Source organism: Meriones unguiculatus, chromosome 7, assembly GCF_030254825.1.
Source record: "Meriones unguiculatus strain TT.TT164.6M chromosome 7, Bangor_MerUng_6.1, whole genome shotgun sequence".
Taxonomy (NCBI): Eukaryota; Metazoa; Chordata; class Mammalia; order Rodentia; family Muridae; genus Meriones; species Meriones unguiculatus.
Window position 1 is genome coordinate 17530098 of NC_083355.1, and position 22829 is coordinate 17552926.

Here is a 22829-nt window from a genome sequence, read left to right on the forward strand (position 1 = left end):
GGTCCCTCGGGAGCAGCTCAGATCAGTGGCTTGATGGGTGACAGGAGCGGGTGGACAAGTACCCCAGTTCAGCTCCCTCACCTCATGATCCAGGCTCCTCCTCAGCAGGCCAGAGCTCCAGCTGCCTGCCGTGGTGGTGCTTGCAGGCCGTCTAATCTTTCCCTTCCCCACATTTCTCTCCTCTGGCCTCACCCCTCCAGTCCTTCCTTGGGGTTGCCCTGGCAACCATGGCTCCATATCTGCCATCTGGGAAGTCTCTAGCTCCGCAGGCTGCTTGGCCTCCTCAGCTCTCTAACTGCTGCCCAATTTCCCCCTGTGGAACTGGGGCCCACTGCTGCCTGGTGTCTTTGGGACAGTTCTTGTCTGTCTGTCCCCTGTCCATGGTAACCCTCCCTGCATGGTAACCCCTGGCCCTTCTCTCCAGGTATCACCTCCTTATACAGAGCTTAAGCGTCCTTGGTCATGCCCATATTTTCATGTCTGGACTTCATGCCCTGCCTCCAGCCCTCAGGCTCATCCTGGATGGTATGAGTGGCAGTGGCCATTCAGTGGCCCCTAACAGCTACTCTTTAGAGACCCCCCCCTTGCTGATTCCCAACCCTGGCAGAGTGCAGGCCGTCACAAAGGTGGTTGAAAAGATAAATATTATTTATATCGCCCCAGCCCCACCTCAGTCCTGCCATGGATGCTCAGCCCTCCCACCCATCGAGGGCTGGGCCACTCCAAGCCTGGGAGGTGAGGTGTCTCTCCATTAGTTGTCCCAGAAGCCACTGGCTCCAGGGCATTTGAGCAGAGGGGCCCCTTCCCCCTTCACTCAGCTTATGAGTATGTTCCAGAGGCCAGCCACTGAAGTCAGTGGCCTGGGCACCCAGGGGCCACTCCTTCCTCAAAGGCTGGGCCCACTCCGGTTCCCCCTCATAGGCAACTCGCTCTTCTACCCAGCCTCCATCTTCCCACAGATAAGACATCCAGAGGCAAGAAGGTTGGTAGGGTTTCAGAGCAAGGGGACTGTCGCTGTCAGTGGATACGTGACAGAAAGCTGGATTGGCCTGCAGAACGGTAAAAGTCTAAGGGTGCAAGGCAGCAAGGCAGGGCTTCCCAGAGGCAGTGCCACGGTGCTGATGACATTGTGCTGGCTCAGGAGTGGCTTCGAGGGAGGAGGAGTGCTGTCTGATGATGTCACTAGATTTCTAACGCTATCTCCAGGTCTCCTGACTGGACCATGTAGCGTTGGTTCTCAGTAGCCTCCCAAGGAATCGCTAAGACTCAGAGTCTTCCCAACCACAGAAGAGAGTTTCCCATGATGCCCCGGGGTAGCAAGTGGCCTCCCTACAGTTACTGAAGACTACAGGCCTTCAGTGAGCTGCTCTGGGACAAGACAGCTCTCACAGGGGCCCATTAATCTGTCACAAGGTTCCTAGCCCCCAATCTCCACTCCAACTCTCTTGGGAGAATGGGCAGCAGGGAGCCAGATGCTGTGGGCGGAGCTCAGTGCTATGAGCTGTAGTCTAGGGCTGGGCAGGCTCTTAGGTCTGCAGCCCAGGGATAGGAACGGGAAGGGCCGGCTGCCTCTGCAGATGGGGTCCCCACCAGCGAGCTTGCATCCTTTCTGGAGCCGCAGGTCTTGGGGGCTGCTCCGTGGCCTTCGGCTCACAGTGCCGTGGATTGCTTGATGCTGTGAAAGCTGACTCTGCTGGGAGAGGTGGGGATGGACATGGCGCGGGCCACTCGGGCTCTGATGGAGTGGTTGTCCTGCCACCGATGCCACCGCTTCCGGATGGCAGAGCGGACCTGTGGGCACAAGAGAACACACAGCCTCAGAGCCCAGGCTCAGGACACTCCTCTCATCCCAGCATCCTCTAGGCGGCTATAAGCAGCTTCCAGGTGTGGTGACAGGATCTACAGTAGGTGGTGATGTTCACATAGTTACTTTTATTGGTTTCTATATGTTGAGCCAGTTTTCTCAAATGAGGAAGGGATACTTTTTTTTTTTTCATAGTCTAACAGAGGTGCTATCTGGCCTTTGCTGTACAGAATCCCTACCTCTGCTCAACATTCCCTAAGATGGAGACTCTATCTTCTAGCTTCCCCCACACCATGCCATGCCTAAAGTCAGAGTGGGAGCTGAACCTGGGAAGAGGGAGAAAAGCCAGCCCAGGGTAGAGGAGACATGAGGGTCACAGTTCTCAACCTCTGGAGACTCAGTATTTTGAGCCCAGCCCTGGCCTGAAGGTCCTTACCTCACTGTTCAGAAAACAGTAGAACACAGACACAAAGAAGCCCTGAAGGGAAGAGGAGAGTCAGGGGTGAGTGGGGTCCAACCTCCTAGGTTGCCCCAGCCCCCCTCCCCAATCCTCCAGCCCTCTGCCAGAAGAATCCCCAGCTATCCTGGCTCCCCCAGAGGTACCTGAAAGGACTCCAGGAAAGAGTTGAAGTAGATGAAGACAATCCTGGAAACCTCGTCCTCTCCAGGGTTGACAAAGAACAACATGTAGGTGATGCCCAGGAGGGGCAGCAACACCAGAGTGGCCTTCACGGCCTTCCTAGGGTTGGAACAGAGGCCAGAGTCACAGGCTACCCAGAGGGGCGGGGCTTCTACCTCGGGAAGCACCCCAGGTTTGGGAGGCGGTCTCAGGCATGTTGGGGCAAGGTGGGGCCGCAGTTTCTGGGCTGACTGGCTGACTTGGAAGAGATCTGGTTCAAAGAAGGCTGGAACCTCTGAAGTACACCCCCCCCCAGGAAGCCAGGTACCTGTATTGAATAGTCTCAGACGTGGTGGATGCCCGGAGTTTGGTCATGAGGATGCGGACAATGTTGAAGAGAAAGATAAAGTTGATCTGCAATTGGAGCACGCCAGCAGGAGGATTGAGGATGGATGGCAGGGATGGGCATGGCCAGCAGGGATGGCCACATGTGACAGGGATATATGCAGGAAATGGAGGCGGGTGGGGTGGACAGGACCAGCCCTCACTCACTCCTCTCGGCTCTTCTGGTGTTCCTGCTGGCTTCCTCACCCCTTCCCTCCCTCCTCCTCTCTCTCTCTCTCTCTCTCTCTCTCTCTCTCTCTCCCTCCATCCTTCTCTAACACCCACAAACATCTGGCCTAGTTGCCCTCTCTTGGGGTCATCAGAGGGTCCTTTCTGTCCACTGTAGACAGACTGCCCCTCCCCACGGTGGCCCGTCACCTGCTACCTCCCAAGGCTCTTACCAGGAGGACCAGGATCATAGGGCCCTGGTAGATGTAATCAGTGTACACACCAGGGCGTTTGCCAAACCAGCACCTAGAAGGCCACAGAGGGAAAGGAAGGGAGGGCTCAGCAGAGTCCATTCAGTGGCGCGGCGCTTGACCAGGGGTCATTGCTTGACTGGAGCAGGATCAGTGCCAGTGGCCCAGAAAGGGTACCCCAATTTCCAAGAGAGCCAAGCCAATAGACTTTGCTTCAGGGCCTTGCCGATCCTATCTGCAAAGGGGATGGTACCCTCTGAGGCAGGAAGCTGGTGCACACGCTGTGGAGGGCCCTGGAAAGGGCCCCTGAGCCTGACAACATGCTCATCCGTGACTGCCTGTAAGGGCCCCGCAAGATGGGGCTGATCATTAACATTACCTCATGGAAGGGGGCAGTAGGGAGGGTCAATGGACCTCGTCTGAGGTTCCAGAGGTCCTACACCCCTAGGCCAGTTGTATACAGTTCTGTCCACTGCACACAGCCTCACGGTCTTAGGAGGCGCTAGAGTTTACAGGAGGTGAGACTCCATGTAGCTATAGGAACATCCTTATCCGTGCTGTGGGGAGACTTTCTAGTGTGTGTCTGCCCTGATGTCACCTCCACTCCTATAAATAACCCTCATCTATGCTCTCTAAGTAACCCCAGCACAGTCACTGGCTCCCCCAGCTGGTGGTCTGTGAATTGCATTTGAGTTTGTGGATGGGCTCCTATAAGGAAGGGGTAGCTGCTTATTTGTTTCCCGGGGAAAGAGTTCTCCAGACAAAGCCAGAAACAACCTGAAGCCTAGAACAGCACTGCCTTCTCCGGTGCCCACTGATGGATGTTGGCAGTGGCCTTGGCTGAGCTTGCCGCACAAGGGGCTACTAACAGCAGTTTCCGTTGGACTCCATTGGAGTACATCCCGCGAGGGAAAGATTTTGCAGATAACACCTATTGCAAGAGGTAGGCCCAGGGAGTAGACAGGAACAGGGTAAATCAGAAATCCTGTGTCCTTATGGACTTGCTATGGATGCTGTGAACCATATGTAAAGTTTGTGGCCTCTCGGCTGTAAAATCAAGTTAGCTACTTTGCGTTTAACACCACTCAGGTCACACATCACTGTGGGCTCCAATCCCGGGACCTTGGGCCTCTCGGCTTGTCTCTCTCTCTGCTGCACTGTCTGCATTTGTCCACCAGATGGCGCTTCAGGGCTGCTCACGCCTAACTCTAGCATCCTTCCTGCTCCAGGGTGGGCAGGCCGGCAATTGGGTTTTCCCTTCCCGCCTCTCTCTTGCTTTCTCCCTTCTCCCCTTCCTGTTCCTCCTGCCCCATCTCCTGTACTCGCACTTTCATATCCCCATCCAGGAATTGCCCAGGATACCCCACATGCATGTCAGTGAACCAGCTCCCAGCAGCCTGACGCCTATCCTGCTGCTGCACAAACACCCCAGCCTGAGGCAGAAGGGCCAATAGCATGGAGCCCCCAGGAAAAGAACCTTCTAGAGCGTCTCCTAGGATTCTTGTGAGGGACAGCCGAGAAGTCCCCCACGTGCAAGCTGTCACTCTAGGGAGTGCACAAGCCTGCTTCACGAGCAACCCTGGGCTTCAGAGTGAGCTGGAAGAGTCTTTGAAACCACCGGGACCAGTTTCCATTAAACCACTCCAATCTTATCGTGAAACACTCCTCGGCGTGAATGAACGTTTACTCGGCGATGACTGGGTGGCAGGCACTATTCTATGTGCTCAGTAAGCACCAATTCCCTTCACCCCTGCTATAGGTAGTAGAACGAAGGTGCCCATTTCATGGATGAGGAAACTGAGGTCACATAGCTACTTGGCGGTGGCGCCATTCAGAGACCTGGGCTGCCTGGCTTTCGGTTCTGGCTTTGCTCTCCTTCGAACTCCCAGCCTGGAAAGGATCCTAATTGAGGCCAGTGCTCAGCCCTGCCTTTGTTGGCACAGACAACGGGAGGGAGACAATGGCCAGAGTCCCCTAGGGAGCATGCGCAGAGCGAGGCTCTGACCTCACACGCTGACTTACTTTTCATTGTCGTAGTACAGCTTCCCGATGGCCCATGCCACGATGATGGGGAAAGGTACACCTGAGGGAGAGAGGGGCTGTCATCGGAGGACCCCAGGGAGGCCCAGGGCTGGCAGTAGAGCAGGGATTCCTGGGAGCTGAGCCCTGATGCTTCCTTCGTGATGATCCCACTACTCTCATCCCCAAGAAGGGTCACGCACCCCACCCTCCAGAGCCGGCCCGCCTTTGTCGTCCTCGAGGAGAGGTGGGCGCGGGGCTGGCCCAGCTCACCCCAGCCGATGCCAATGAACATCCACTTGCGTAGACGGTCGGTGGAGTACGTGAGCACGATGGCCGTGTGCAGGTAGCAGCCCTCGCCAAACATCCAGAAGAAGTTGGTGACGTGGAAGTAGTTGTAGGCAGCTGTCACCAGCCTGCACCAGCCCTGTCCCAACCAGAGACGACCATGAGAGAGAGGTCCTACCCTCAGGCTCCTCGGGGTCCCGCTCTTGTTCTGTGGGTACCCAGGCCCGGCCCGTCTTTTCCGCATCCCTAGCTGGGACGCACCACATTGCTCTGGTGGACTTCGGGGCTCATGGTGAGCTGGACCACGAACCACGTGGCGTTGCGCAGGATGAAGGCCGAGATGAGGTTCCAGTGAATGATGTTCCTCAGGCACCGGATGCTCCTGGGGCGGCAGGAAGAGGCCAGGTGGCAACAGCGACAGGAGAGAGAGAGAGAGAGAGAGAGAGAGAGAGAGAGAGAGAGAGAGAGATAGGATGAGGGCAGGCGCCAGCATCACCAGACAAGAATGGAACCCCAGCCCAGACGGAAGAATGGATTGGTTAAAGCTTGGAGTGAGTGTGGCTGACTGAGCACCATGGGGCCTCTCCTATCTGGGGCCCAACATGTCCACAGAGCCTGGCGTGGTCAGGGAGTCCCCCTTCACTCCCCACACACCAGGATTTAGAGGTAGAGGGCTTGCCTCCAACAGTGAGCCCCCTCTCGACTTCCAGCACCTGGTGCCACCCACTCCCAGCTTTTTCTCCTGCCACTTGGGCCATGGTGTATTTGAACCTGAGACAGGGATGGTGCTCTATAAAACCCTCACCTCCAGGGATCTGCCTGATAACCCCAAGATGGGTGTGGAGCAGCTTTAGGAGCTGCTACCACAGGTGAGCTTGGGCTTGGTCTTTTCTTGCCCTGCAGCCCCCATCATCTGACGGGGGAGAGGACCTGAGATTCCCATAGATGGCTACTCTCATATTCGGATGACAGGCAGGTTACCCTTTTGTCAGCACCCGGATCTTGGAGCTACACCTCCCCCCTCCCCCGCACACGCTCAAGGGCCCAGCGGATGGCAGGGGGCAGGGCAGGGTCTAGGTCTTCTCACCTGAGCCGCAAAAAGAGGACAAAGGCCACCAGGAGGGCCACCAGGGAGATGCAGTGGCCCAGGTAATTGATGATGACGGCGATGTGGTAGTGCACTTTGCTCTTCTTCTGAGGCGGGAGGGAGAGAGGGGCAGAGTGAATTCTCCTGCACAGCCATGCCTCCGAGCCCACTGGACCAAACAGCTCCATGAGGGCAGCACCAGGGAGGGGTGTCGGGGAAGAGTGGCAAATAGTGACGAGGTCTGCCCTGCTCTGGAATGACCCTGTGAGCCACCCACCGCCTTGGAGTGGCACCCGGGCCAGTCTTCCTCCACATCTGGTCTCCGTCTGCCACACTGTGTTGTTAGATACCGACCGAGGCTACACCCATTGTCTCACAGTGCTCCTGTAGCACATTAACACTCCCCCCTCCCCCCCAGTTCTCACAGCTGCCTCACTCTGTCCTGACACCACAGGCTCCCGTGGGGGGTGCAGAGACCTCCCCAGCCCCCATCCCTCCGGATTTCATTCCTCATTCACTTCTGAGTTGAGTCCCTGTCTTCCTGGTCACCCCTGCATCTGGCTGCGGGATGACCTCGGGTTTGGAGCCCCGACACCCAGGTGAAAGCTGGGTATGGCTGTGGGGATCTGTGACTTCAACCCAGAGACAGGTGGATGCCTGGGATTACCGACCCGCCCTCCCAGCAAACACTGTCAGCCTCAGGTTTAGTGAAAAGATCCCTGCCCCCCAAACTACTGTGCCCTGCCCACTGAGAGCTACACCCTCAGCCGATCCTAATTAAAAAGAAAACCATTTAATTAGATCTATTTCTTTACTCGTTGTGCACATATGAAGGAGCATGAATATGCTCATGTGTGTCGTGACATGTGTGTGGAAATTGGGAACAACTTTTGCACAAGCCCGGTCTCTCCTCCCACAGGTGATCCCTGGAGTTCAGCTCAGTTTGTCGCACTTGCTGGCCAGCACCTTTGCCCACTGAGCCCTCGTCTCCGGCCCCGAACTTTCTTAATTGCTCAGTTATGAATATGCAATGGAAGCTGTCCCACTCTCAGTTCTCCTGGTCTTAAAGCTTCTAAGTGGCCCCGTGGGAAAAGCTGGAAAAGCATTTGTGGCCTCCTTGGCAGAAAAAGAAAGCCAGAGATCTGTTCAAGATCACCAACTTGAGCTTAAAAACGCCTCTTACCTACAGGTGAAGCTGGGCAAGGCACTGATGCTACAAACGGGTCCTGACTCCACAGGGGACCGGCCAGTGTCCTGTGCTCACTCTCAGAGGATCCTCAACGCAAAACTCCCATTCACCCTTTCCTAGGCTCCAAGAAGGCAGGACATCACATGAGCAGCTCATGCCTCTGGCTCCCTGGGACCCCAGGATGGTGAGTAGAGGCTGGGCAGGGAGGCAAGAGGGAGGGTCCATTCTGCCCTGCAATCGCTGAGGGTCTCTAAGGGTCTGCAGCAGATGCCAGGATCCTACGAGAGGCTCCAGACAGGCATGCACGACGCAAACTCTGTGTGGAATCAACACTTGATTTCCTTTTATTAAATTTTCCACACTTCCATGCGGAGAAGCCCCTGGGTAATAACAGCATCTGTGGAGCTGAGCGGCTGCCATGCCCTAGCTTTCTCTTCGACCCTAGGAGGGAACCGGGAGGAGGGGCTTGCTGGCCACTCCGCTTGCTCTCAGGTTGCAGCTGGGTAGTTTTGAGAGGACCTACTGCAAGCTGGGTCCCACATCACAATCCTCAGTGAAATCACTGAGGCTGGCCCCTGCTGCCTGTTTTTTTTTTTTTTTTTTTTTTTTTTTTTTTTTTTTTTTTGGTTAGAAAGGCTGCACAATTGATCCATGCTCCATGCTGTACAGTTAGCAATCAGAGCCTGGACCAGCTGGCTTTTAGGATCCTCTTCTCCTTCCACACACAGGGTATTATGAGGGGGACAAGTGCTCTCTGGGGATGCTTCCTCTTCTGGGAGAGTGTGGCTCACTAGTGTTTTTCTTCACGAAGGCTGGAATGGAAAAACAGAGAGCCCAAAGCCACGGGGGCAGAGATCCAGCTGGGTCATGCTCTTGGTTCTACTGGCCTCATGAGCCTGATGCAATCCAAGGGCCAGAGCTCCAAGACAGCTGCAGGGACGGCAATGTCACAGAGAGAGTGCCAGAGGTACCCCGAGACACGGCAACTGCTGTGACTCGAATGCGTTCCCGAAAGTTTAAGTGCTGGAAACATGGTACCCAGCACAGAGCTGTGGAAGCCTCACTGCAGGATCTTGGTTCCCTGTAAAAATGAGGTGTGTCCCATCCTCTTTCTCTAACCCTTTCTTTGCTTTCTGTCATGAGATGCTAGCCCCTCAACCTTGGATGTCTCAGTTTTCCAGAACCAAAAGCCAATACATTTCTATTTATTATAAATGACCCATGAGGATGTGGATGTGGCTCAGTTGATAGAGTGCTCGCCTAGTTGCATGAAGCTTTGGGTTCGATCCTCAGTGCTCCATAATGTGGGAAGTGATGGCATATGCCTGTAAGCCCAGATCTCGGGAGGCAGGTTTAGAAGGATTGGGCTTTGGAGTTTTTTGTTTTTTGTTTTTTTTTTTTAAATGCTTAGATCTATTTATTTTATCTTCATGTGCATGAGTGTTTTGCTTGCATGCACGCCATTTGCACCCTGAGTATGTGCCTGATGCCTGCAGAGGTCAGAGGAGGGCGGTGACTCACCTGGAACTGAAGTTACAGATGGTCGAGAATCACCACGTGTGTGCCTGGAAGGAAGTCTGGGTGTGTGCAAACAGCATGTGCTTTTGACTGCTGAGCTGTCTCCCCAGCCCCTCAGAAAGACCTGAAGTTTTGAGGTCAGCTCGGACCACATGGGACCTCGTCTCAAACATTAAAAGACTCAACCTCAAGTACAGGAACAAAGCCAGGTCAAAACAGTTGCTAACACTCGAGAGACAAATGCACGCAGAGACACCCAGGCGGAACAGCAAGTCACGCTGAGAAAGCTGGTAACACCCCAAGAGGTTGTCAGTGACTCCTGGAGAGACCAGCCAGTAGTGTCCCAAGAGACAGCCGGTGACCTCTCCAGACTCCCTGCAAAAGATGCCAGGGACACCCTCACACATTCAGACTTCCTGGACACAAGCCACCAGGAACTGCAGAAACCTCTGGATTTGCCCAAAGCACGAGAAGTCAAAACCAAGCTTGGGGAAGCTTGACCAGCACCCTTCCTTTCCCTGTCCAGTCTGGAGACCCGAGACCCATAGGCTCCCTGGGGAGGGTGGCCCAGTGGGGTGCTGGAGACGGACCACTGTGCTGTGCCCTCAAGACCAGACTCCAGCAGGCAGTTTCTGCTTGGCCGATTCTGACCAGATTGGAAGATATCTTCTTGCCCCAAAGGCCGGTGCCACGAGACCTGTTTGGATGCCCTGCCAGGATGAAAGCAACGGGATCACCACGGCTCCTTCCGAGTGACCTGCCTCTCTCGCTCCCCGTGCCTGCTCATCAGACTCTTGGCTTTTCCTGTCCATCTGGCTGCCTGAGCTGCCTCTCTTACTCCTCTGTGGGTGGTCCGTACTTCCAGGTCATCAAGAGCATCAGCGGCCAGGAGTTTGCAGACATCTTGAGAAAGGCAGAGTCTTGAGACCCACCCTGGTCACACAGAATCAGAATCTTCCCTCTGGCAGCAAGCCCAGGAGGTTCTGAGACATCAGAACATTCTAACCAAGGCCCCACCTCAAGCCCTGACCCCTTGGCTTGTAAGCTCTTGGAGTCCCTTTCATGTCCCCACTATAATCTCCCAGGATGGAGTTGAGACCTTGTGCTCACTGGTAGGGGGGAGATGTTAGTATCAGGGGAGAGGCATATACTAGTTGACAGTGTGAACCATCACTTCACAGGTGAAGCTACAGGAAGTAGAGGTTAGTGCAGGGTGGTTCCGGGGGACTCTGCGTCAGCCCTGGGCCAGCTGGGGATCTGTCCCCATGAGGTGCCAGCTGTGGACATATCTCCTCCGCACCTGACATCTCCATGCCCTCAGAAGTTCCACTTCTCAGGCAGCCTTCTGAGAACCCCGTGGAAGTTTGAATGAGAATGACCCCCCCCAAAGGCTCGTTTATTTGATTTATCTGGTCCCCAGTTGGTGGAACTGTTTGGGAAGGATGAGGGGCTGTGGCCTCCTTGGAGGAGGTGTGTCACTGGGGACGGGCTTTAAGGCTTCGAAAGCTCTCGCCGTTCTTTCTTCTCTCTCTGCCTCGTGGTTGTGTTTCAAGGCGTGAGCTCTCAGCTACTGCCTGGTGCTGGGCCTGCCTCCCTGCTCTCATGTTTCCAGCTGTGAGGATCATGGACTCCAACCCTCGGGAGTCGTGAGCCCCAGATTACAGGCTTTCTTTTGTTAGCTGCCTTGGTCGTGGTGCAACAGAAAAATAGCTAAGACAGACCCACTATTTTCACCCCCATTCCACCCTTGCCTTTGATTTGGGCTCATTCCAGACTCAGAGCCTAGCAATCTGCTGCCATTCGGCTAGACACTTGCCTCTTTGGGTAAATCTGAGAGGACAGACAAATGCACATACATGCATACCACTTACACATGTAAAAAGGCCCATTCTCAGGTTGTCCTTGGACAGTTTGACCTTATAGGTATTGGCTGGGGTTCTGGAGGCTGTGGGTGAATGAGCGTTCTGGGTGACATTAAGCAGGTCTGGAAATCTCAGGATGGGATGGAGGGTCTCTGAGCTGCTTTCTAACTCAGACCTTTCAGATGATGGCATTTCCAGGATCCCCTGGACCAGTCTGCCTTCCTCACACCTAAGGCCCAGGGACCTGGCAGCCTGGGGCGGTTTTGTTTCCAACCCTCTGCTTTCTGCTCATTGGTTCTGCCAGCCTGACCCCACCCTCCTTAAACAGGGTAAAGGGGACTGAGTGTAGAGAGGTAGTGACAGAGGAACCCATATTCACACAAGATTCTTCGTGGCGATGCTGTCTGTAAAAGCCAAAGACAGAATGAAGTCTGGCCCACTCAGTTATGGCACATCTGGACTGTGGAAATTATGCAGATGTAAAGAGAATGAAGATGCTCGCTCTGCACCTACATGGAACAATCTCTGGGCTAGAGCTAGATGGCTACAAGAAGATGGCTACAGGCATCAAGTATTTTGTATAACAGGTAAAGTTTGGGTACGGCCAAAAACACTATGTAGTGGCACATTGACTCAGACATGCAGAACACGTGAGAAACTGGCTGAGGGTAGCAACGGGAAGGGCCCCTCTCACTGCATTCCCATTTGAACCTTTAAAATTTTACATTCCATGTAAGAAACAGCTGCTCAAAACCACTGAAGTTTTGCAAAGCATCTCTGGGGCTTTTGCAAACTGCAGCATCACCCCACTTCCAGCCTTGGTTCTGACACAGGCCCCGTGGCTGGACCTTGATGTCACTCTTAAGGTGTCAGGGTAGATCTAGTGACTGTCTAGCTTAGCTGCATCCCAGCCCTGTCCCTCATTCAGCACAAGCAGCCAAAGATGAATGTGAGAGAAAGAGGGGGGGGAGAAGAAGGGAGAAACAGGAAGGGAAGGGAGGAAAAGAGGGAGGGAGAAGTAGGGAAGGGAGGAGGGAAGAAAGAGGAACCAGGACTGGATTCGCTACCAGTGGCCCTCCAACAGCTTCTGGAAAGTTCCCAGATCCCAGCTGGCCATGTGGCAGGCACCTGGCCTGTGCTGGTGGCCCTGGCCTGCTCATCAGGATGGTGGCTTATTCTCACCTCGTCATTGAGAATCTCCTGGCACTCGGAGTAATTCACTCGGGCTGCCCAGCTGCCGTTGGCCAGGCACTCCCGGTAGCCATTGTCTGGGAAAAGAAGAAAACCCATGATAGAAGAGCCATCTGTTTGTCCAGCACAGGGCCTGCCGGCTGGAGACTCTGGAATAAAACTGGGAGAAAGGGGCTCCCTGATTACCCCATGTTTTATTTCTTTCAACTTCACTACCTCAGAGGACTACATCTGTGCCCTATAAGCTACACACAGGCCTTGAGTCTGTTAGCCCAGACTGGCACTAACATGCACTTCCCTCACCCCTGGGGGGGGGAGGGGCTACCTCCCCACAGACCCTTTCCAGTGGTAAATTTCTTGGTTGCTATTCTTCCAAGATTCTCTCTTTTTTTTGGAGGGGGTGTGTGTTTCAAAACAGGATTTCTCTGTGTAGCCGTGGCTGTCCTGGACTCTCTTTGTACTTCAGGGTGGCCTCAAACTCACAGAGATCCGCTTGCCTCTGTCTCCCTGAGTGCTGGAATCACAGGCCTGTACCACCATGCCCGGCTCCAAGATGTTCTTGTTTGGGGGTCCTGAATGACAGATCCTGTGACTTGAGATACACTGGGCAGCCGGAAGCGGTGGTGCACGCCTTAAATCCTGGCACTTGGAAGACAGATCTCTGTCAGCTCTGGGCCAGCCAGGGCTACAAGTGAGACTGTCTTAAACAAACAAACAAACAAACAAACAAACAGACAAACACCACAGCTGGGCAGGATCTGGTGGACAAATGTGCAGAGGGCGCTCACACGGGTGATTTAAATGGTGGGATTCCTTGGGTTTGCCTCTCCGTGTGCAGTTCTCACACAAGAGTGTCTCACATGGGTCGGACTGATGGGAGGTTCCAATATTATCGTTTCTCCACAGCAAGCCTTGTGTTGGAGGCTCCACAGGGAGGCATTTTGCTAGGAAAGGACAGATGTGCTGGGGATGACACCAAAAGGCTCTCAGGTGTCAGGTAGCTCACTCCTAGGCCTGCTACTGCTGCTCTTGGCCTGGGAAGTGACGCTGGAAAAGATGGCAGAGAGTGCTACAAAGGTGGGTACTCCTCTCAGACTGGACCTCTCACCTCCCAAGATCTGGAGGGGCTTTGGGGCTGCTCTACTTGGCTTTAGAGCCTTGGGAGGGGCAGGTTGCCTAAAGAGCTTCTGTTACTCACTCCCTACATAGCCCTCTTGGGTAGCAGCAGAGATGGGAAATCCATGAGGGAGGGAGACCCAGGAGTGTCTGCATCCTCCTCACCCCTTTGATGTCTTCCTACCTCACCCACATCCTCTCTGGCATCGGTTTTGCCAACCCTGCTTCGTATTTCTGGCTCTTACTCCAGGCAGCATTGGTTATAAAAGAAAATGAGCCTTGAGTCAACTCCTCTGGAGTCTCTCTTATGATAGTCTGCTCTGTGACTCCAACTGACCCACGGGGCTGGAAGAGGGCAGCAGAAGCTGCCAGAGTCAGAGTCTCAGTTCCTGGTCTTGGAGCCCTACAGGAGCCACAGGCATAGCTGAGCTGTGGCTGAGCAGTTAGAATGCTTCTTGGCCTTTCCATTCATTTCTAAATGTGGCGATGCCCCAGTTGATCCCTAAGGATCATTATCAGCCTGGGAGCCACCTCCTCAGCAGCATCAGGACCAGAGATAGATGCAGAATGAGGAGCCCGGGGAGAATTAAAGCTGCCCCAACAGAGGGAGCCGGTCTGACCTTCCAAGCTGAAAGGCTGTGGCCTTCTCTCTAACTGCAGCTCTCTCTGGCTGCAGCTAGCTGATGGGGGAAATTATCTTTATGGATTTTCTTAGCTCTGCTTGGCCTCACCGTTAGCTGATCTGAGCCCTGGGCAAAGCTGTGATCTGGACAGTCAGCAGTGAGGTCATAGGCTCTCTACTGGTGTTAAGTAAGAGCGGATGCCCAAGGGACTCACAATGAGGATGCTCCGTGGAGACAGGAGGCCAAGAACAAGAGGGTTGATTACAGCACCCTGTATGGGTAGGATGTGCCTGGCACCACCAGAGGCTTATTAGAATGCCAGCAGAGGAAAAAATGGGGCTTATGGCAGAGATGGATGGGAAGAGCATAAGGCAGAGAGAGGCATCCCAAAGCAGGGTTCAGAACAGGGCCCCTCGGGCCACAGAGTCTAGGTTCAAATGCTGGCACTCCCCTTACAATCTGTGTGACCTTGGGTGAGTCACTTGATGGCTCAGCTTCTCTATCTCGAGACAGAGCCATCTTGAAGACACTCTGGCCTCCTTGGGTTAGTATTTTTAGTGAACAGTTGGAACTGTATTGGGCATATGGTGTCAGTCCCGTGTTTATTATTGTTGCCTCTGAGCTGTATTTATATAACCTTACATAATAGATCGTATCACTTCTCTCTATCCAAGGGGGCGGGGTGCAGGTAAAGATTTTTCTAAGAATCTGTTTTGTTCAACAACTTTCCTTACCCACCCCCAACTAGGGTAGGTGCCTGGAGCCGTTCTGCAGGATGGACATTAGGAAGCAGCAGGAGTTGACCCAGAGGGACAAACTGACCCTGGAGGAAAACAAGCCTCACACACAGGGGCTTGTTGCCAGGAGGGAGCCAACCTCCTCGCCTAATTGCTGAGCTGAGCAGTCCTCCTAGAGGATCCTGGGAAGATGGATATTTTTGGAAATGTTTCCCATCCCTTTCAAGATCTGATGCCGCAGGAGGGAGGGCAGTAAGGAGCAGCCTGGAAGTCCTAGCAACACCTCATCAGTAAATGAGTTAATTAGAAGCTAATGATTAGGAGCAGCTCTGCTCCCTCCCGACAACACCGTGGGCGCACTCCCATCACCTGGCACCAGGGGCACCTGCGTGCGAAGTCTGGCAAGCCCTTGCCAGGGAAACCAACATCTCAACTCTCTCTCTGGAATTGCTGGGTGAGCAAGGGAACCCAGGGGATACCTTATCGCACCCCCATCCATCCTGTAGGTAGAGAAAGGAAGGCTCAGAGAGGACCCCAAACCAAGGGCTCTTCAACTGTGCACAGACAGAGGTGGGTCTAGAGGGCAGGGTGCCTGGCTCCTATTGAAGAGAGCGTCCATGTCTAAAATAGCCTTAAAGCCTGATGGCATTTACTGGAACGTGTCCAGTAAACCTTGGTAACCCGAATTGCAGGGACCCATGGAGAATGGCTGGGGCTGGCTGCAAACGTGGGCAGGGCTGTACCCACAGACAGCCTAGTGAACTCCACTCAGGAATACAGGCAACGGTGAGGCACAGAAAGGTAGGCTACGGGTGGGGTGTGACAGGGTCAGCTTGGGCACTGGGGGCCTAGACTGGAGTGCCTGAGCGTGGGCAGTAGGCAGGAAGGGAGATGAGGAGTGTTTTAGGGGTGACTGGACAGGCCCTGGTGCTGCCAGGAAGGGAGGGAGACATCCTGGGGAGCCTGGCCGTGCCAGTCCATGCTGCCACTGTCCTGTGGGGTGTGAGGTGTGTGCAGAGCAGTGTGCAAGGCCCTAGACCCCCGAGTTCTAACTCCACCTTCAGGCTCTGTGACCCTGACTAGGTTATCAACCAACCCATGTCTCAGTTTCCTCTGAACTGGAAGCTAAATGGGAAGCTAGCCGACAACGCACCACAATGCCTCCTCTTTGACCTCTGACCTCTACTCCTTACCTGGCCTTTCCTCCTTAGACCCCTCACCCATTCTAGTATTTCTTCTCTCTCTCTCATGACCTTCCCATGGCCACCTTCTCAGACCCTTTTGGCTGTATTCCTAATCTTATCCCCTTCACCTCCATCGAGTCAAGGAAGGAGGGAGGGGCAGAGGTTTGGGAGTTTAGGGTGGGAAGAGGTCATCAGCCCTCTAATCCCCAATTGAGGAAGCCAGAGGGCCACAAGCAGGGAGAAGGCTACCCATTGAGTCTCCACATGGGGCACCTGGAATCTGGTCATTTTTACCACTGTTTGGAGCTTGGGGATCACTCACCCACCCCTTCAGGATTCACAGAGGGGCTCCGAGCCCAGAGCCCAACCTCCTTTGTGTGGCCCAGGGCCCCTGACCTCCATCTGTTTTTCTCTTGATAGCAGGGACTTGAGTCATTGGCAGGAGAAAGCAAATTAATTCTGAGGGTGGCAGATGCTATAGCAAGGAGCTGCAAAGCCCAGCATGAAGTCCGGGGCCTCTGGGGGAGCAAGGTGTTTGTTTACATGGGGATTCAGTATCCGCTCAGCCCATGGTCGGTCCCACCCCACCCCCATCACACCTGTGGGCCTGAGATACTTGAATATAAGTCACTCTCTACCAGGCGTCTGGTCCTTGCCCTATCAGGACCATTACTGACCTATCTCGGGAGTGGCTGAGGGGCAGTGGGACTAACCAGAAGCTTGTCAGCTACAGAGGAAAGTGTCAGCTTAGACCTGCACAGCCCAGCATCACCCACTACCAGCAAGTGACTTGGTCACTATATATATATTCAGGTGTTTCCTCTGCAAGAATCCGCAGGAGCAAGCAGAGGGCAGAGCTGGTCCTAGGGGTGTCCATGCTCTCGGATTATTCCTCCCACCCCCAAAGTTCAGCTCAGCCCCCAGCAGTCCGCCTTCTTCCTTGTTCCTTACTTGTCGTGTTGTAGCGGACACCGTAGAAAAAGGCAGGGCAGGGCCGAACCACCAACTGCCCTGCAGGGCTCCTGGGCCAGCAGGTGCCAATGAGGTCCACGGAGGCATTGCACTGCAGGCCTAGGGACAGAGACAGCTGGTGAGAAAAACTGAGGCCTTGCCCAGGCCCCCAGCAGACAGAGAGCCCTCTGGAGTTCTGCCCACCCTCAGCCCACCAAAGGCAGGAAACACAGCGCCCCAGCGCAGAAATGAGCTCAGCCTATCCAAGAATGTGAAATTTGCTGCTACAGCACTGAGAGGCTGTGGGTTCCAGAGCAGAACCAACAGCCAAAGTCCTGGGGGGCTTCAGATCTCCCCCTCCGCTGGTGAGGAGGCTTTCCTCACAGGGTGGTCACCAATTCGCCCAGCACAGTGGAGGTTAAATGCACTGTCAGGTGTCCTGGGAAGGACATGTTTAGCATATCATCTGGCTCTTTCCTCCCTTTAACGGTTGACCCGAGGCGGGGAAGGACCGCAGGGTGGCTAGAACCGTTTGATGTCAAGGCCAGCTAGAGCACTGAGGCTCCACCCACAGCTCGTCCAAGGGCTTGGGGGGCCCACCGATGGTGGGCGAGGCAGAATGGCAAATGTCCCTGTGGTCTTCCTTGAGATAACCTAAAATCTAGTCTGGTCTTTGACCCACCTGTCCGTGTGGGCTCTAATTCCCCGCTTTATAGATAAGGGACACTGGAGTCCCGGGAACGCGCAGGGGTCCACCCCAGGAGGCTACGGAGAGGCAGGGTGTAGTTTGAACCCTGGGCTTCTGAGGCCAGCTAGGCGCCTCCACCGTCCCACAGAGGTCCCTGGCCGGCAGCTGCCTTTTGCAGCGTCTGGCTAGTGCTCCTCTCTGCGCCATGTTCCTTGAGCCCGTCCTGGACGCTCACAGAAAGCTGCTGAAGTGACGTCGGGGATATAGCGACCTTTATATTAAAAGCCCAGGAAATCCTGGGGCATGAAAGTCTGTGAAAGGCTGCACAGACCGGAGGAGAGAGGTGGAAAGAATGGGGTAGGCAACCAAGGCGCCAGCTTCGCCCAGAGAGCAGCAGGGGTCCTGTGGGTGGGGCAGTACTGGAGAGGGCGGGGCCAACGGTATGGCGGGCCAATCAGGAGCGGCAGCCGGGCTCCACGGATTGTACTAGCTGCTGAACTGGCACTAGGGTTTCAGTCCACCCCTAGGAGCTCCTGGGTGCTTGGAAGATGAAGAGAAGAAGGGCAGGGAGCAGGCAGCAAGTCAGGACCTCAGACAGCGCTGCTCAGCGCACCTCCCGGCTCGCTGTCCAGTAACAGGCGTGTAAGCCTGACCAGCGTTTTCAGCTCACCCAGTGGACCCCACGCCTGGGAAAGAGGGCAGGGTCCCTGGGGATCGGACAGACAGATAGGGTCTCCGAAGAGGACCAGTAGATTGATAAGACACGGGAGGGGAGGGACCAGCATGAATTAGCAGGCACTATGAAGGGTGCTTTGAGGATAGGAAAAGAAAAAAGCTGGAGAAAGAAAGAGCAGGCCAAGTTTGGAGTGTGTGAGGGAGGCTGGCACAGAAGCATGAAGAATATAGTAAGGGTACAGCCGGGAAGGGCAGAGGAAATGCCCAGAGAAGCAGGCGCAGGGACTGGTTTCAGAGCATTGGAATTGCGTCCTGGCGAGAGATGAAGCTAAGGATCCCAAAGTCTGGGCTGCTGAAGCTCAGATTATTTTAAATGTTTTAACATCTGTGTGTGTGTGTGTGTGTGTGTGTGTGTGTGAGAGAGAGAGAGAGAGAGAGAGAGAGAGAGAGAGGGTGGGGGGAAAAGGAAAGGGAAACGAAGGAGGGGGGGTGAGGGGCAAGGGGGGTCACGGGGAGGGAGGAGAGAAGGGAGAGGGAGAATCAATTTTCTCCTACCATGTGGGTTAGGTGGATGTAACTCAAGTCCTCAGGTTTGGTGGCAAGTGCCTCAGTCCACTGAGCCACCTCAGGCAACTCGAAGTTTGAAATTTTAGGTCAATGACCCCTACAGGTACAACTGCCCCAAACAAACACCCTCCCCTCCCCTCCCCTCCCCTCCCCTCCCCTCCCCTCCCCTCCCCTCCCCTCCCCTCCCCTCCCCTCCCCTCCCCTCCCCTCCCCTCCCCTCCTCTTCCTTTACTCCTCTACTCCTCTCCCTCTTCCCCTCCCCTTCCGTCCTCTTTTCTTGGGGGGGGGTGTGTGATCTCACTTTGTTACCATAGTTTTGGGATGAGAGCCAGCCTGGTCAGGCCGGGCCAGCCTGCTAGCTAGTCAGCTTCCCTGGCCTGCAGCAGCAAAGGTGAGCTGCTGTCCGGGAGCTAACTCTTCCTATAGCCAGCCACCTACCTCCGAGCCCCTTCCCGGTCAGTTACCACAGGGACAGGGAAGAACAAGGGAGGTTTTTACAATTATTCTTATTTTCATACAATATATTTTCATCATATTCGTTCCCTTGCCCCCCAACCCCTCCCCTCTCCCTACCTACTCAACTTCACATTCTTTCCCTCTCTTAACAAAAATAAAACAAAATGATCATGGAAGTTTTGGTTTCTTTGTAAACTCAGCTACGTTATATAAATATGTTTTTGTTTTTAATCCCAAGTGTGGGATTTTAGTTGGGCTATAGTTTAGCCACAGCTGTTAATTGCCTTTGCCAGCCAGTAAAGGCCTTCCACTTGTGACATGTGGGAGGGGCGTGGTCTAAGACTCTGAGGGTATAAGTTGGGAGCCCAGAAAGTGGTGGCATGGCTTGCCATGTTCGTGTGTGGCATGTAGCAGTTTGGAGAGACCAGAGACGGAGAGTGTGGTGGTTTGGAGGAGACAGACAGAGAGAAACTACTGGGTTCAGCGGCCTTGGAGGAGATTGCTGGCTGCATCTGCAGTTGACAGAGACTGGTGTAGAGTCCTAAAAGACCCATGGACCCTAAACAGCCAGGAGAAGTAAAGGGGCGCTCTCTCCCCACTAACCTTCTCTCTTTTACGTAGGGTGGGAGGTTGGATGGGTGGTTTGAGGCCTAAGCACCCCAAATAAAGTAGAGTTTTAGAAATGAGAGCTACACAAAATTCAAATGCTTAACTCGCCTCAGAAACGATGTGAACTGGAGATATAGGAGTGAAAAAAATGAATGTCCTGCCCCAAGGGCGCTTGCATTCTAGGGGAAGATACAATGAGCAAGCAAGCATGCACTTATTCAGTGAGAAATATCACAAATAATGGGCGGAGATAAAGATGGACTGGGTGCTACTTTAATTTGGTATTTCTCTAAAGCACTAAGTTTAATTACAGACTTGAAAAGAGGGAGGCAGTCCTGTGCCCACATGGCAAAGGGGGAGCAGCCGATACAAAGGTCCAGCGGTAGGTGTTTGCTGAGGTATCTGGGGTTGACTCTTGTCACTGGATCACTCAGATAACAGATAAGGACCCTTCGAAGGGCGGCCTAGTTACTGCTTGTGCACAGTTTGGTGTGCACTGGTCAAGTTGGAGACACGGTTCCCTTCCCTATCAAGTTTAGCGCCCAAATGTGCTCAGGGGATCCTTCCATTGTAAGTAATGCCAGAGAGAATCCAGAACCCTGCTCCTGCCCAGTTATGGGGGGGGGGATGTCTCTCATCACACGTTTCTAGGAGACTCACAAAGGGCGTGAGCCTCCAGCAGCTTGCTGCAGCTAGGAAGTTCTTCTACCCGTATGGCTTAAGACTGGAGGAGGGGCTCTGAGGTTATGGGGTTGGAGGGGGCAGGTGCCTGGGGGCAGCCTCTGAGCTAGGCACTCCTGCTGATGGGAGGTTGGTGTCCTGGGATGAAGGGGCAGTCGCTGTGAGAACACAGGGGCAGGCAGACAGGTTTGCTGCCTTGGGCTAAGCTGCCTCTTTGGCAGGGCAGAGAAAGGTGTTCCTGAGTTGGGGAGTAGTGGAGCAGGCCTTTAATCCCAGCACTCGAGAGAAAGAGGCAGGCAGATCTCTGTGAGTTCGAGTCCAGCCTGGTCTACAGAGAGAGTTTCAGGACAGTCAGGGCTACACAGAGAAACCCTGTCTGAACAAATAAATGAAGTCTTTGTAGGGTGTGGACACACACACACCAGGAGAGCAGGGGGGAGCCCTTGAGCCCTTCTGTTTTGTGGCTCTGAACACTCTTGAGTTTTGCCCCTGGTGACCCCAGGGTCCCTTGAGCTCCAATTCCACTTGTCTGTGAGGTTATTAGTCAGTAATTCTATTACTTCCTGGCATAGTCACACTCATGCCATGGTTTTGTAAGTCGCCAAGTCTGTAATCTGTCACATGATGGGGGCCTTGGCCATGGGAACCTAACCCCTCCCTGCTTCTGGCACGAAGCGTGTGCAAGGCCCCCAAAGGTTCCAGCACGGTGCCAAGCACTCCAGCCAGACGTCCATCCATCTGTCCCGGACCCTACGCTCCACCCTCACCATCTGTCTCTGCCCATGCCCGTCAGCCTGGGTCCGTCTCAGCATCAGATGACAAATGGCCATATTCGAGGCCCTTGTGGAGGGTGATGGATTGCACCCTATGAAGCCAGGCGGGCTGGGGTGGGGGTGGGGCATCCAGCACACATCACGGAGGAATGAACACCATTCATCACGGCCGGCTGCCTCCAAGGACAGGTGACACCTGTGTGGCTCCAGGGTGTCACTTCTCTTGAACACAAGCAAGTTAATGGAGCCTGGCCTGGCCTGGGGAGGGGTGAGGAGGAGGGAGGAGGACCTTTCCTGCAAGCATCCTCCCTCTCTTCCTGTCCTTCTTGGCTGCAACTGCCTGCCCACAGGCTGAGAACAATGCTCTCCCTGGTCAGAAAGTCCAGCGCTGGGACGGCTAGTGTCTCCCTCATCCTGGTGAGTCCTTCTACCAAACTACCTACTGGTGTTCAACCTCTGACTGTTCTATCTCTAGGCTCACTTAAAAATCCCCTCTCTCAGGAAGGCCTCTTGGATTTGCCCTGCCCCTGCCCCAGCCCCTCCCCCCCCCACTGTAGCAGGCAAGCAATTGGTAACACTTGTACTTTCTCTTCTTCCTAGCTTCACAGCAAGCGCGTTTAAAAGCCATCCATGGTTAAACCCAGTCGCTATCCGCACTCTACAGTTTGTGAAACACATGTGCAAAACTCAGTGCACCTAACCCCATGGTCCCCCTCCCACCCCCATGACGATGTCAAGGGCTTCGCCTTCCTGTGGGTACCCATCCTTAGCCCCACGGTTGGGGAGGGGTAGGAGAGGTGGGTCAGCCCAACTAGGAGTCCGTAGAGGACCCAGCTGGTGGCTGCAGGTCCAGCACTCCCTTCTTTCTTCCACCTCTGTGAGGGGACAGAGGCCACTGCCCTCAGTCGCTCAGCTCTAGAAAGGAATCCCTCCCGCCTCGCTTACACCCTTGAGTCCACTTCTCCACTGGCTGTTCTCCTGCGACTCTCTAGACTCTCTTGGCACTGGGGAACGGGGTGAGGCTGGGACACCCTCTCAGCTCCTCTGGTGACACACAGAGGACCTACTGCATAGGAGCTGTTCGGCCGCTGATTCCAGAAGGCGACGAGTCCCCACTGCATCCTGCCTGGAAGCTGCCATCCCGGGGCCGTGTCAAGAGTGACAGGAGGCACGGGGTCCGGAAGACCCAGATTTGCTTCCAGACCCTGCTATTACTGATCGTGACGTCCTGGGGGATTTATGAAACTCGTTCGCGCCTCAGTTTCTCCATATGGACAGAGATCAGGTTTTTAGGTCACGGGGGTAAAATAACTAAGCCATAGGCCTTGGTGATGTTTGCATTCATCTCGCATTTTCTTTTGGGGGGGGTAAAAAGCACCTTGAGGGAGC

At 54.4% G+C, this 22829-nt stretch overlaps 1 protein-coding gene across 2 annotated transcripts in view; it reads right to left on the minus strand.

Annotated features, from left to right (window-relative positions):
* Positions 1-629: 629 nt before the first annotated feature.
* Crhr1 (corticotropin releasing hormone receptor 1) overlaps positions 630-22829 on the minus strand; it is a 41458-nt gene continuing 19258 nt past the window's right edge. Inside the window, exons 3-13 of one of the 2 annotated variants that reach the window (XM_021631887.2) lie at positions 16992-17111; positions 12372-12457; positions 6621-6727; positions 5795-5915; positions 5519-5672; positions 5249-5309; positions 3209-3281; positions 2752-2837; positions 2408-2543; positions 2241-2282; positions 630-1791 (exon numbers count right to left, since the gene is read on the minus strand). In XM_021631887.2, coding sequence (XP_021487562.1) covers positions 1651-1791; positions 2241-2282; positions 2408-2543; positions 2752-2837; positions 3209-3281; positions 5249-5309; positions 5519-5672; positions 5795-5915; positions 6621-6727; positions 12372-12457; positions 16992-17111 — 1127 coding nt within the window. In that variant the 3' untranslated portion in view covers positions 630-1650. Of the gene's footprint in view, positions 1792-2240; positions 2283-2407; positions 2544-2751; positions 2838-3208; positions 3282-5248; positions 5310-5518; positions 5673-5794; positions 5916-6620; positions 6728-7803; positions 9918-12371; positions 12458-16991; positions 17112-22829 lie in introns of those variants that run through there. The other variant, XM_021631889.2, reaches the window with a different exon arrangement.